Raw genomic sequence first — 14296 nt, 5'->3', positions numbered from 1 at the left:
TTAACATGCAAATTAGGGAAAATGAACTCTCTTGATTATTACTTTGGATGTGTCAATATATTGGTTTCTTCAAGATTATCTTTTAAACTTTATGATAAATATATATTTAAATATAATAGAATTACATAATATTTAAATTATTAATAAATAATAAATACTATTTTCATTTTATCTAATATTATATAATATTTAATATAGTATATATCAACATTATTTTATAATTATAGAAACAATATTTTTTATATATAATTATATTATATTTAAATTATTTATCAATAACATATATTATTTAAATTTTATTTAATATTACATAATAAAGAATAAATTTATTTAATAAAATTTTATAATCATAGAATTAATATTTATTCTAGTTAATTATAATTTATTTTAGTATGTGATTATCAATGCACAAAAGTCATTAAGTGGGTGTGAACCTTTGTTTGGTCCTTAGGAGCACTTGACCTCATAACCTATCAATATTCAAGAGCATAGAATCAAAATAATATCTTCATAGTCATAAGGTTGTATGGGAAAGTTCTAAAGAAAAAAGCAAGTATGGGTATAAGTAAAATATTTGTATAGTTTAATTTAAGACTTCCAAAGGTAAGAAACAAGTATAAATGAGACAAACGAGAAAGAAGATGCAATAGATCAACTATAACAAATTCATACCAACAAATATTTATATCTTCATACATATTCAATAAAAAATGACATCCTATGCAATTTTCAAGTACCTCCCTCCCTTGTCACTCTCTCCTCTACAAAATCCAACTTACCAATTAGTATAATTATGTATGACATGTCCAATATTGTAATTACAGATATTTTATGTTTATATCCCTGAAATGTCCAGGATGCCTTTATTCAAAGGTTATATGGAAAACACCTTCGAATAAAGGTCACCTTTGTTTGAGAGTCCCTTTCATTTGAAGGTGTTATTTTATTGATTTGGAAACATTGAAATAATACTTCCAAATGAAACTATTATTAAAATAATATATCAAAAAGGTAGTAAAATAAACTTGACAATTTTGCTTTCACATTTTGTAGGATTTCTCTCCTCTCTCCTAATTTTCTCTTTATATATCTCCATCTATATCTCTTTTCTGTGTCTCTCTTTCTATATTTCCATTTTCATGTTGAATGGATTTTAAGAACAACAAACTGAAGAAAAATAAAATATAAAATTTATAGTAAAGAGGTACCTTCTCTTCAAAAGAACAAGCTAGATCTACTTTCATAGCCTTTTTTTTCTAAGAGTTGCTTTTATATACAAGTGATTGAAAAGAACAAGCTAGATCTACTTTCATAGCCTTTTTTTTCTAAGAGTTGCTTTTATATATAAGTGATTTCTAACACATTTAGATCATGTATATCTTGATAGATAAAATTCTTCTAATAAAATATTTTTCAAGAAACCAATGAATCATATTTTAGCACAATAAAAACTATGAACATTTCAGCTTATTGCAAGAGAGACTCATTTCTACAATCACAAAATCAAATTATTATCATGTTCAAACTAAAAATACTTTGAAAAATTCAACTCTATGCTAAAAAATCACTTAAAAGTAACTCTCATTGAATCCTTTCAATTTCCATTGTAGAATTCCTCTCAACATTAATTACATAGTTTCATAATTTTATTATTATTATAAATAATTATTTGTATATAAATATCAATATAATTAATAAATATTTCAATTATGATATAAATAAAGCTAAATATTAATATTAATTAATTTTATATTAATTAAATGCATTTAAGACAATTAATTGTTCCATAACTTATATTTATTTTTTTAAATTCAATTTTAACTAAAATCATTTATTTAATAATAAAAATATCTTAACATCGTCTTGTTAAAGGCATTGGGGGTGTTGATTCCATTAAAAAGAGATGGGAAACAAAATAAGTTGCCCCCCAAAGTGAGTGGTATAAACTAAATTTCAATGGAGTGACATGTAGCAATTTGGGACATCAGGTGTATGTTGTGTAATTAGAGATTAGGAGAGTTTAGTTAAAAGGGAAGTCTCTAGACCTTTGGCAAAAGGGACTAATAATGAACCTGAAATACAAGCATTGATAATCAACACGTGGCTATCTAGCCAACTAAAAAGCAACTCATAAAGAAGAGTTTTCAAAAAAAAAAAAAGTGTCTCCTTTGTATGGGTTGCTTTTTAGTCGGTTGGATATACCTTTCCATAATCAACCTCTAATTGAAACTAAAACGTGGTTTATCAAAGCTTAAAATTGAAGGTGATTTGACGTTGGTGATAAATGTTATTCAAACAAAAAAAACTACACAGTTGGAAGTTAGAGACTCTATTTAATGAAGCTAGGCATTTGATGGCACATTTCATAGAGTTCACAATGAAACATGTTTACCAAGAATCCAACGAAGCACTGACTCACTTTCCAATAGAACTATTACTAGTAGGTTCTAATTGTGAAGCTGATAGAATACATCAGCCCCATACTGTACATTATAAGACCACTGCATTATGTCGGCCCCGTAAACGACACCTCACTAGTGAGGATAGATGTCACATCAGCAAGTACGCCCACTAAGCATTAATTTAAGAAGACATGGATTTTACTTAATACGATAGGTGTCAAAGTTTGCTTATGTGAGCATCATCCAATCAAACGGGACTAGAGTGGTAGAGAATGTCCTTTCAAAATATGATCACAACTTCATCTTTTCACCTTCTCTATATTATGAGTTGGCCCGTATTATAATGTTGAGTCTCCCACCTCCAAATAATTATGATAATATTAGTGACCTTATAAAAGAATTTATGTAACTTCAAAACCCATATCTTATTTAATGAGATTTGACAAGGTTTGTCTATAAGAAGAAGACGACAAAGTGTCCACATAAGACAATTACTTACCGACTCTGCTCTATGATTTGACCCCCACCTTTGGAGACGCCCTCGTGTTTCACATTGACTCAGTGATAAATTACTACCGTTGAATTTGAACTATAAAAAATTCTAAGCAAGAAGCATAGAATGTGATACAAATACAAATTCAAAGTGACGTTTCTACTTCAGCCTAGAAGTTCTTTCCGTCGCTAACAATTTAGAGATGGAAAAGAGGGAAAAATCATGGAAAACTCTTTTCTTTGCACTTACAGTGTTTTCTCAACTGAAGAGCTATGGTGCTGCAATCGACGCTGGAGATACTCTTTCGTTGGGTGCCTCGCTTACTGGAACTCAGACAATAATTTCACAGAATGGCACATTTGAGTTGGGATTCTTCAGCCCAAATGGAAGCAACTGGTATATCGGAATCTGGTATGCCAAAATACCAGAGAAGACGATTGTCTGGGTTGGCTAACAGGGAGACTCCCGCCAGAAACAGGTCTGGCGTTTTGAAGCTGTCACGAGAAGGTAATCTGGTATTGTTTGATGCAGAGGGCGCGTCTATCCGGTCAGTCAACACAACAAAAAAGGCCTCCCGGGCTGTGATAATAGATTCTGGTAATTTTTTAATGCTGAAAGATGACAATAAATATGAAACTGTTTGGCAGAGTTTCGACAATCCTGTAAATACATGGTTGCCAGGGATGAGGTTTGGTGGACAGCAAAAGCTAGTCTCTTGGAAAAACCCAATGGATCCCACTCCTGGCCTTTTCTCCTTCCGCACGGATCCGTCTGGGGCCAAGCAATTCGTGTTGACATGGAACAAATCTATACAGTACTGGGAAACCGGAACTTGGGACGGCAAAATTTTCAGTAAACTTCTAGAAATGGCAAACTTGGACAAGGGCGTCCATGTAAGGGCTGAAAGTAGAAACTCTGGTTTTTATACCAGTATTACATTGTTGCCTGAAATCAATGTTCTCCCACGTTTCGTCCTAACCAATTTAGGAGGACTGCAAATAAATGCTATTATTAGGGGCAGTAAATGGAACACATTCTGGTCTCAGCCCGCAGATGCATGCGCCGTATATGGTCTCTGTGGTGCTTATGGAACCTGCAACTCCAACAATCTTCACTTTTGCAGCTGCGTGGAAGGCTTCGCGCCCACAGACAATGGTGCCTGGGATTCCCAAGACTGGGGATCCAGTGGCTGTGTTCGACAGAGCCCATTAAACTGCGATGCCAAAAATGGCAGCACTGACAGATTCGTCGACCTTAATGTGACGTTGCCTAATGATTACACTTCCTCATAGTCTGCACCAACAAAGAAAGATTGCCAGAAACTCTGCTTCCACAACTGCTCATGCACTGCATTTACTTTCAGTCCGCCTTCAGGGCCTTGCCAACTCCGGTCAGGAGATGTGCTAAACATGCGCAACTCTCCTCCGTCGAAAAGCAGTTCAAATGTTTCCATCCGAGTAGGTGCTTCTGAACTTCCAACGAAACGCAAAAGCACAACTATTGTCGGCACAGTGCTTGGTATTGTTAGTGCTCTCGCCGTTGCTTTGGGTATCTTTTCAGTTTTCATCTGGCGAAGGCGTCAGACGGATAGGTACGCAGATTCCTCGGACTCTTTCCTCAGAATGTTTAGTTACAAGGAATTGAAGATTGCAACCAGGAATTTCAAGTCTCAGTTGGGGAGAGGAGGATTCGGTTCAGTGTTCAAAGGATCTCTACCAGACGGTACAATTGTGGCCGTAAAAAGAATGGAGTGTTCACGACAAGATGAGAAGCAATTCCGAGCGGAAATTAGTTCTCTTGGGAACATACATTATATGAATTTGGTAAGGCTTCGGGGATTTTGTGCACAAGGATCGAGACGGCTGTTGGTTCATGATTACATGCCCAACTGGAAGACTCGATTGGAGATCGCGTTAGGCACTGCAAGAGGGTTACATTATCTCCACGAAGAATGCAGAGATTGCATCATTCACGGCGATGTCAAGCCCGAAAACATTCTGCTGGACAGTAATTTGTCACCCAAGTTAGCGGATTTCGGGCTGGCAAGGCTTGTGGGTAGAGATTTTAGCCGTGTGCTGACCACCACAAGAGGAACGAGAGGGTATTTGGCTCCAGAGTGGATCTTTGGTCTTCCCATCTCTACCAAGGTTGATGTCTACAGTTTTGGTATGACGTTTTTGGAAATTATTTCGGGGGGAAGAAATATAGACTTAAACATGCAAGATTCAAGTTTGATTTACTTTCCCGCATGGGCTGTAACTCAAATTCAGCAGGGGAAGACAATTAATGTTGTGGAGAAGGATGTTGTAGAGGCGGCAGACATGGAAGAGGTGAGAAGAGCATGTGTTATAGTGTTGTTATGCATTCAAGAGGACGACGAAGTAAGGCCAAGCATGAGGCAAGTGGTGCAGATGCTAGAAGGAAAGATGGAGCCTCAACCTCCGCAGATTCCAAGCTATAGTGGTTTGCTAGTGTAGTTATTAGTTATTTATTGTATTGCTTCTCACTTGGTATGGTATTAGAGTATTATATGATTTGTGTTACTGGAAGAATTTGTGAGAGGAAGTCTTCTTTATTTTAAAACATTAGATAACAGGGTTTTGTGTGGAGAGGTATCTATTCAAAGATTGTATTATTAGATGAGATTCACATTCACCCCCTGATATATGAATAGTTTTATTTAATAAAGATTTCTTAATCAGTTAATACTATGTGTGTTTTAAAGTAATCATATATTAGCACTTTCATCAAAAGGAGGTGCAATGGTTAGGCTCAAAGTAAAATATAAGTTAAATAATATATTAGATTGTACAAATGAAAGAATGTGAAAACTGAATTTAATAGTGAATAATTTATAATATACCTTAATAAGCATAAAGCAATAGTTGAGATCTTCTTGATAAGTCCTCTAGAATCCTTCATTGTACAGTGTAGCTTTTCTATGATATAAAGAAACAATTAACTTATGAAATAGATTACACTAAATAGATTTGATCTTGATCATTAATGTGTCTTCTTTATTGATGCTAACCTTTTGAAAATGACATTGTTACAATTTGACCAAAATGAATATTTAAGAATGTTATATAATAAAAATTAACTGAAGTAAATATAATTTCACCCTTTCCGAATTTACTACAGCTACTTTTCTGTGAGTAACTCACGACTTATGACCCGTAATGGGCGGCCATATTCGAAGGAAGTCAATTAACGTGTGGAATTTTAAGTCGACATCAGCAAAAGTCCAGTCGCCTAAGAAAAAATGCAGAAAAAAATATTGGCATGTGTTTTGGGTTTGGCGTAATTCATTTATGTAAGGCCGAACTTCCCTGAGTTGCGTTTTAATTTTCCTCTATTTCACCAATACGGTGGCTAAGGAAGTCAAAGAATTTTTGTGGAATTTTATATGGCAAACAACAAAAGTCCAATCAAGTAAAGATGATATGCCAAAAAAAAATGGCGTGGTTTGGTTTGCATGGCGAGACTTTCCTAAGCCAGTTTCATACTTTGAATTAGCATTTTTTTATAGCACTCCATTTCGGAACTGATTTAACTTAATCAGCGACCAATCTTTTGCATCATGGAACTCAACGAGACCATTTATTCTTTTATTGGTTGTGGTGGAGACAAATAGATGTTTCTGGGTTGATCTATCTTCTAATAATAAGGTGGCAATGGATGTTAATATAAGGTCGCTATTGGAGTAAGTTAATGAATGATTGTATTGGAGAAATTTCATAGTGTTAATGAATTATTTATTAATTTATGAGAGATTGATTATAGTTATGGTATTCGAGGACGATGGAGGATTGATTTATTGTAAAAGAGAAACATTTTAATTTTTTTGTGATCTAGAGTTCATTATGTTTTGATCTGTTAGTGATGTATAAATATCTGAACATGATGTCTTTAAATATATAATTATAGATATATAATTTTGAATTTTTGGTATCAATGATGATAGGTACTAGTTAGATCCCACTATTATTAGCCTTGAAATGTGAGAATTCAAAATTTAAATGTTAGGAGCATAAAAATATCAATGAGTTTTTCTTAAGGTCAAAATCATAGTTATGATCTCGTTTAAGATGCATGGAGACAAATGGAATTTGAGTGAGATGCATTTTGAATACAAGAATGTGGCACATCATAATACATGATTAGATATTCAACCAATGAGCTCATTAAAATAATCAAATTATGTGCTAAATTCATGCACCCAAAACCCCAACCCAGAGTAGTATAAAATAAAAAGGAAAAGGGTTATTTTATGCATGTTTCTACTAGTCCATATCTTACCACATTGTAGCATTTGTGTGAAAATAAGTGTGCACGCATGCTAAAGTAGAAATATATGGAAAACTAAATTGTGATCAACAAAAACGAATCATGTCCACCAATTGTGTAACATTTTCAATGTTAGCTTTAACACAACAAGTTCTTGTGCAAAACATTATTGATCCACATGTCCATCATTCTCATAAACTTCACTTTCATGTTCAACAAATGAACAATCAACAAAAATTGCTAAAACAATTGTAAGTACCAAAATTTTCAATAGATTGAGCCATGTAAGATTTCAAGTGTGCACTTCTTTTCAAAGGGAGCTGAGAGGATTGGTACAATGACATGCAAATGAATCCTTCAAACCTTAAAAGATAAAATGATTAGATAGAATAAGGATCTCATAAATTCAATAACTAAATCTAAAATGAATTAGGGATTCAAAATCTTGAGACAAAAAAAATAGGTGTAGAAAATAGGACATACAATACATGAAATCCTAAATAAAGATATGGCCATGACACATAAGATTATAAAAAATATAAACCCTACTTAGGATTGAAATATTATAAAAGTATCATGAATTACATTTCCAAGTACCCTTATTATGTAGGAATGTAAGGCGCAACATAAAATGTGGGTAAGTGGATGTGAATGATGATAAAAAAAAAAAAAGAGGTTAAATGTGGTCATGTTTTTGCATAAAATAAGCTAAATTTGAACGTGAATGAGCAATTCAAGATGTGTACACTCAAAGTTTAAATAGGTGAGTTTAGGATCATGATGGGCCAAACAATACCTCTAAGTGCTAAAAATAGACTTAAGTAACTTCACATGAAAATTTGAATTAGTTATCTACATAATTTAAAAAATATATAGTAAAAGAATTTGTAGAGAAAGTTGAATGTACTTTTTGGGGTACTCTTTAAAAAAAAATTTGGTGAAATTTGAAAAGAAGTTTGTATCTATATATGACTATTTCCATATAACCTCGAGAGAGAAAAACATATAAACAAGTGTTCAAAATCCACATGTAAGAGAATAGATAGACATACTATCAATATGGCATAAGATTTACCTCGGAAAAAACTTAGCCTCCAAAAGAATTTACATTCAATGTACTATCTCATGAACAAAGATTATAATACATCTATAAAGTATCCATGAATACCAAGGTTCAAGCATCAAGCTCTCTACATGCACTCCATGTGAGCAAGAGAATGTGTTTCATGCAACCCTACAATCCCAATCCATGCTTCATTTACTCTCATGTGCAACCTACACAAGATATTCCACTAAATAACCCCAACAAATACCCATGTGCTTATTTGCATAGTACGTGATTAATACCATTGATGTAGGAGCATCCCCAGCTCACAGCAACCTTGCATCAACCAAAAACATTTTCTTTTCTGTTTTGTTTTCTATTTGCAGTTTCAATTTTCCTAACTGTGTGTCCCGGTTTGGATCACCGGATCCTGTGGAGTTGGATTCTACTTGAAGACTTGATCATCTTTCTTTCTTTCAAACCACATCTTATTTGGATCACTTTCTGGCAAGATATTGCTACCGGTTTCCATGACAGTTTCTTGTTACCGATTGTTCCTTTATTTTTGGTTGCCCGAGACATATTCTGGTGATCTACCGGAACCCATTTTAAAGCTTGTGGAGCCTTGAGCATTGATCTCGATGTTTCTTGGCATGTGGTTGACCTTCTACATTTCATCATTTAGATTTTCCGAAGGAATCTCTTTGCGGAGGCCAAGCTTGTTCATTTTGCACGTTAGGTCTTGTTCTTCAAATTTCGATCCTTTTGGGTCGACTGGATCCTTTGGATCGATATATATATTTGTAATCATGCTTTAGAATGCAATCAATTGAAGATCAATTAGAATCAATCAGAGATAGACTGTGCCTAGAAGATAGATCTTTCGATTCAAGGTCCTAGTGTGACCTATTCTACCAGGCCTGTGTGTTGGTATGTTGTAACCCAGTTGGATGTAATCAAATTTCATGCAATAAAACTATATGTTTTGCATTGCCTCCATCATGTCTGTGTGTTTTCGTTGTGTTTACTCTTGCTAAACGGTTTGGACTGATCTCCTTGAGGTCCATCCTCACTGGTGACTTCTTCAAGTGGTATTAGAGAAAAATTATGTTCTGGAGGTTTCGTGTCCTAAATTTTGTTGTAGGGTGGTGGATTGCGGATCCGACCTGCAATTGCCAAAGGACTAGCATGAATCAATGGTGTGAAGAGGAACTAGGAATGGTGAAGTGTGTGGGAATGTAGACCCTGTTGTGATGGAGATGTTGCAAGGAATAGCAGCCCAATTAGAAGTTGTGGAGACAGCCCAGAGAAGAGGTTAATATATTGACGATGTGAGAGAAGATGGAGGAGAAAAAGCCTCGGTAGAACAAGTGAACCTATCGGTAGTTGATCCGGATGAAGAAAGGTTTTTAAGGGTTTTGAGTAGGGAAAACACTAAACCTCATTTTACCCCATTGGAATATGATGGGAAGTTAGATTCAGATGAATTGATGGATTGGATCTCGGAGATGGAGAAGTATTTTGATTTTGAAAACACTGTAGAAGAGAGGAAGGTGAAATATGCTTGTACCCGGTTGAAAGGTCATGCATCTCTTTCGTGGGAGCACTTGCAAGTTGATAGGCAAAGAAGAGGTAAAAAAAAGATTAAGATGTGGGATAGGATGATTGCTAAGTTGAAATCAAAGTTTGTCTAAGCGAGTTATCAAGTGGATTTGTTCTGGAAGTTGCAGAATCTGAGACAGAAGGAATCTAGTGTGAAGGAGTACACTGAAGCATTTTACAAGTTGAACATCAGATCCGGACATGTTGATGATGAAAATGAAAAAATTGCAAGATATTTGAATGGAATGTGGATGTCTATACAAGATGAACTAAGTATGATCAAATTGGAGACTGTTGAAGAGGCTTACCAATATGCACTAAAGGGTGAAGAGAAATTGAACAAAATACATGAGCAGAGACAGAGAGGTAGAGGTGGAAGGTTTACCGAAGGAAGATTTCAAGGAGGAAGAGGATATACCGGAGGAAGAGGAACCAGTACAGATCATAACAAGGACAAGGAAGTGAGCAAGTAAGGTAATTCATACTAGAAGGATGATAGAAATTTCTACCAGAGGAGAGAACCGGATGGTTACCGGAATCAGAACTTTGGAAGACAAGACAAGAGGGCATTTAGAGGAACCTACTTTAAATGTGGAGGATAAGGACACTATGCATTTGAATGCAAGAAGACAGAGGCTACTAGAAGAGTAGCAGTGGTGGAAGAAAACCCCATCGGATTAGACAATAAATCAGAAGATGGAGAACTGTTGATGATGAGGAGAGCTTTGTGTCATACCGGAGGAGATGAAGAACCCTTGCAGAGGAAGAATCTGTTCAAGACCAGATGTAAGGTATCTAGTAAGTGTTATAAAGTTGTTATTGATAGTGGTAGTTCAGATAATCTAGTTTCAGAAGAGATGGTGAATAAGTTGAAATTGGAGAGATTGAAACACCCTAAGCCTTATCAGATAGCATGGATTCAGGATGAACATAAGTTGTTAGTAAGTGAACAGTGTTTGGTAAAACTAAAATTGGGAATTATCATGATGAAGTTTTGTGTGATATTATGCCTATATATTTTTCATTTTTTGTTGGGAAGACCTTGGCAGTTTGATAGACAAGAAATACATGATGGGAGGAAGAATACATACACTATTGTGGCCAATGCGATGAAGAAAACCTTGTTACCTTTGGAGGAACCTTTGAAGAATGAAGTCTGTACGACTACCAAAATTTGTTTAATAGATGGAAGGAAATTGATGGATGGAATGAGACATGAGAATGTGTGTTTTGCCTTAATTCTTAAGAAGACTGAGAGACCAAAACCGGAAGGAGAACACTTGGCAGAGATAAGAGATTTGCTAACAGAATATGAGGACATCATTTCAAATAACGTACCTAATGGATTGGCACCTATTAGAAGTATTAGTCATTGCATGGACTTGGTTCTTGGAGCTATTTTTCCCAACAAAGTTGCACACCGATTGACATCGGCAGAAAATGAAGAACTGAATAGACAAGCGCAGGAGTTATTGGAGAAAGGTTTGATCAGGGAAAGTCTGAGCCCTTGTGCAGTACCAATAGTATTAGCACCTAAGAAGAATGGAGAATGGAGGATGTGTACTGATTCAAGAGCAATAAACAAGATCACAGTGAAATACCAGTTTCCTTTGCCTAGGATGGATGACATAATGGACTGTTTGAGTGGAGAAAAATACTTTACAAAGATAGATTTGAAGAGTGGATATCATCAAATTGGGATCAGAGAAGGTGATGAGGGGAAGACAGCATTTAAGACAAATGAAGGACTATATGAATGGTTGGTGATGCCCTTTGGATTGACTAATGCACTGAGTAATTTCATAAGGCTGATGAATGAGGTATTGAAGAAATTCTTGGGTAAGTTTGTTATTGTGTATTTGGATGACATTCTGATTTTTAGTAGAACAAAAGAGGAGCATTTCTTGCAGTTAATACAATTTTTACAAAGGTTGAGAGAAGAAAAATCGTTGATCAATATCAAGAAGTGCACTTTCATGAAGGATGAGTTAGTTTATTTAGGATTTGTGATATCTAAGGATGGTTTGAAGATGGAACCTGAGAAAGTGAAAGCCATTGTTGAGTGGCCTACACCGAAAAGCATTGGAGAGGTAAGATCATTTCATGGATTGGCTAGTTTTTACCGGAAGTTTATCAGAAATTTTAGTTCAGTTTGTAACCCTATGACTAAGACCATGACAGGAGATCAAAAGGAATTCAAGTGGACCACCGGAAAAGTTTTGAATTGTTGAAACAGAATGTGACTGAGTAGCCTGTGTTGGCTTTATCGGATTTTGATAAGGTATTTCAAGTGGATTGTGATGCAAGTGGAATAGCAATAGGAGCAGTTTTGAGTCAAGAAGGGAGAGCAGTAACATATTTCAGTGAGAAATTCAATGATGCCTGGAAGAGATATTTAGTGTATGATCAGGAATTTTATGCCATAGTTCAAGCCTTGAAGAAATGGAGACATTACTTGTTGCCTAAGGAATTTTTATTGTATATAGATCATCAAGCTTTGCAGTATTTGAACAGTCAAAGTAAGTTGAATCAGACATATGAGATGGGTAGAATTCTTGTAGAGTTACACCTTTGTGTTGAAGCATAGAAGTAGGAAATCTAACAAAGTTGTTGATGAATTGAGTAGGAGAAGGAATTTGCTGACAGAGATGAGAGTGACAGTATTAGGTTTTCAAGATTTGAAGAGCTTGTATGATGAAGACCTAGATTTTACAAAACCTTGGAAAGCATCTAGAGAACTGGTTATGGTTGATAGAAGCAAATTGTTGGATTATTTCATTCATGATGGGATGTTATTCAAGGGAGATCAGTTATGCATACCTAAGAGTTCCATGAGAGAGAACCTGGTAAAAGAGAAGCATAGTGGAGGTTTAGCTAGACATTTCGGCATTGATAAAACAGTTGCATTAGTGAGTGAATAGTAATTTTGGCCCCAGATTCATAAGGATGTTAAGAGATATGTGCAGAGTTGTAGAGTTTGTCAAGTTGCAAAAGGTAGTAGTCAAAATGTGGGATTGTATAAACCTTTGATAGTACCGATAAGACCTTGGGAGGATATAAGCATGGATTTTGTACTTGGATTGCCTAAGACATCAAGAGGGAATGATTCTATATTTGTGGTATTGGATAGATTTTCAAAGATGGCTCATTTCATACCTTGTAAGAAAATATAAGATGCATTGCATGTAGTAGGTCTATTTTTCAAAGAAGCGGTGAGATTGCATGGATTACCTAAGAGCATAGTTTCAGACAGGGATACTAAGTTTGTTGGCTTATTTTGGAGAACACTTTGGAAGAAGATGAAGACAGATTTGAAGTTCAGTTCTACTTTTCATCCACAGACTGATGGATAGACTGAAGTAGTTAATCAGAGTTTGGGAAACTTGTTGAGGTGTTTAGTGGGAGATAAAACTGGAAGTTGGGATTTGATCCTTGCACAAGCAGAGTTTTCCTATAAAAATTAAGTGAATAGAAGTACCGGAAAAACACATTTTGAGATTGTTACCAAAGTGCATCCTAGATGAATAGAAGAATTGAGAGACATTAGCAGTGAAGACCAGAAGAGTTCAGAAGAAGAAGAATTTGCATATCACAAGAAAGCATTGCATATTCAGGTTAAACAACATTTGGAAGACATGAATAGCAAATATAAGGAGAAGGCAGATGAGAAGATGAGAGATAAGGAATTTACAGTTGGTGATGTGGTGATGGTATACCTGAGAAAAGAGAGATTTCCGGTTGGAACTTATATTAAGTTGCAGATGAAGAAGTTTGGACCCTATAATATTTTGAGGAAATTCATTTCTGGAAATGCATATGAAGTAGGGCTCCCGAATAGTCTAAATATTTCACCTATATTCAACATTACAAATCTTAATGAGTACCATGAACCAGAATTTGATGAGGACAATGTTGCAGACATTGAGAAACAATTTCCCCAGAAGGAAACAGATCAGATTGAAGAAATTTTAGACAGTAGGATTGGGAAAAGTACCCGGAATAGTCAGTACAAATAATATCTTGTGAAGTGGAAGAGCAAACTATTCAAAGATTCATCTTGTATTTCTCAGGCAGAGGTAGACCGTCTTGGTTTCCTGTTAACCCCATTAAAGTGAGAGGCTCAATTTTTTCATTAAACCCGGATGTCTAATGCAGGAGCATCCCAAGTTCACAACAATCTTGCATCAACCAAAAACACTTTCTCTTTTTTTTTTTTTTTTGTTTGCAGTTTCAGTTTTCCTTTCTATGTGTCCCATTTTTGGCTCACCGGATCCTATGGAGTTGGATTCTACTTGAAGACTTGATCATATTTCTTGCTTTCAAACCGCATCTCATTTGGATCACTTTCCGGCAAGATATTGCTACCAGTTTCTATGACAGTTTATTGTTACCGATTGTTCCTTTTTTTCTGGTTGCCTAAGACCTATTCTGATGATCTACCAAAACCCATTTCAAAGCTTGTGGATC

General features: G+C 35.3%; 2 protein-coding genes across 2 annotated transcripts; both read left to right on the top strand.

Moving 5' to 3' along the window:
• The first annotated feature begins 3097 nt into the window (after window positions 1-3097).
• Window positions 3098-4187, top strand: LOC131061761 (G-type lectin S-receptor-like serine/threonine-protein kinase At2g19130). The gene is made up of 2 exons (XM_059217446.1): window positions 3098-3306; window positions 3353-4187. Exons 1-2 carry the CDS (start codon window positions 3098-3100, stop codon window positions 4185-4187), a joined length of 1044 nt encoding a protein of 347 aa, XP_059073429.1.
• Window positions 4188-4304: 117 nt separating this feature from the next.
• On the top strand, window positions 4305-5372 carry LOC131061762 (G-type lectin S-receptor-like serine/threonine-protein kinase At2g19130). The gene has a single exon (XM_057995587.2). The coding sequence runs from the start codon at window positions 4305-4307 to the stop codon at window positions 5370-5372; it is 1068 nt and encodes a 355-aa protein (XP_057851570.2).
• Window positions 5373-14296: the final 8924 nt, after the last annotated feature.

This window comes from Cryptomeria japonica, chromosome 3, assembly GCF_030272615.1.
Source record: "Cryptomeria japonica chromosome 3, Sugi_1.0, whole genome shotgun sequence".
NCBI lineage: Eukaryota > Viridiplantae > Streptophyta > Pinopsida > Cupressales > Cupressaceae > Cryptomeria > Cryptomeria japonica.
This window is presented reverse-complemented; position numbering and strand designations above follow the sequence as displayed.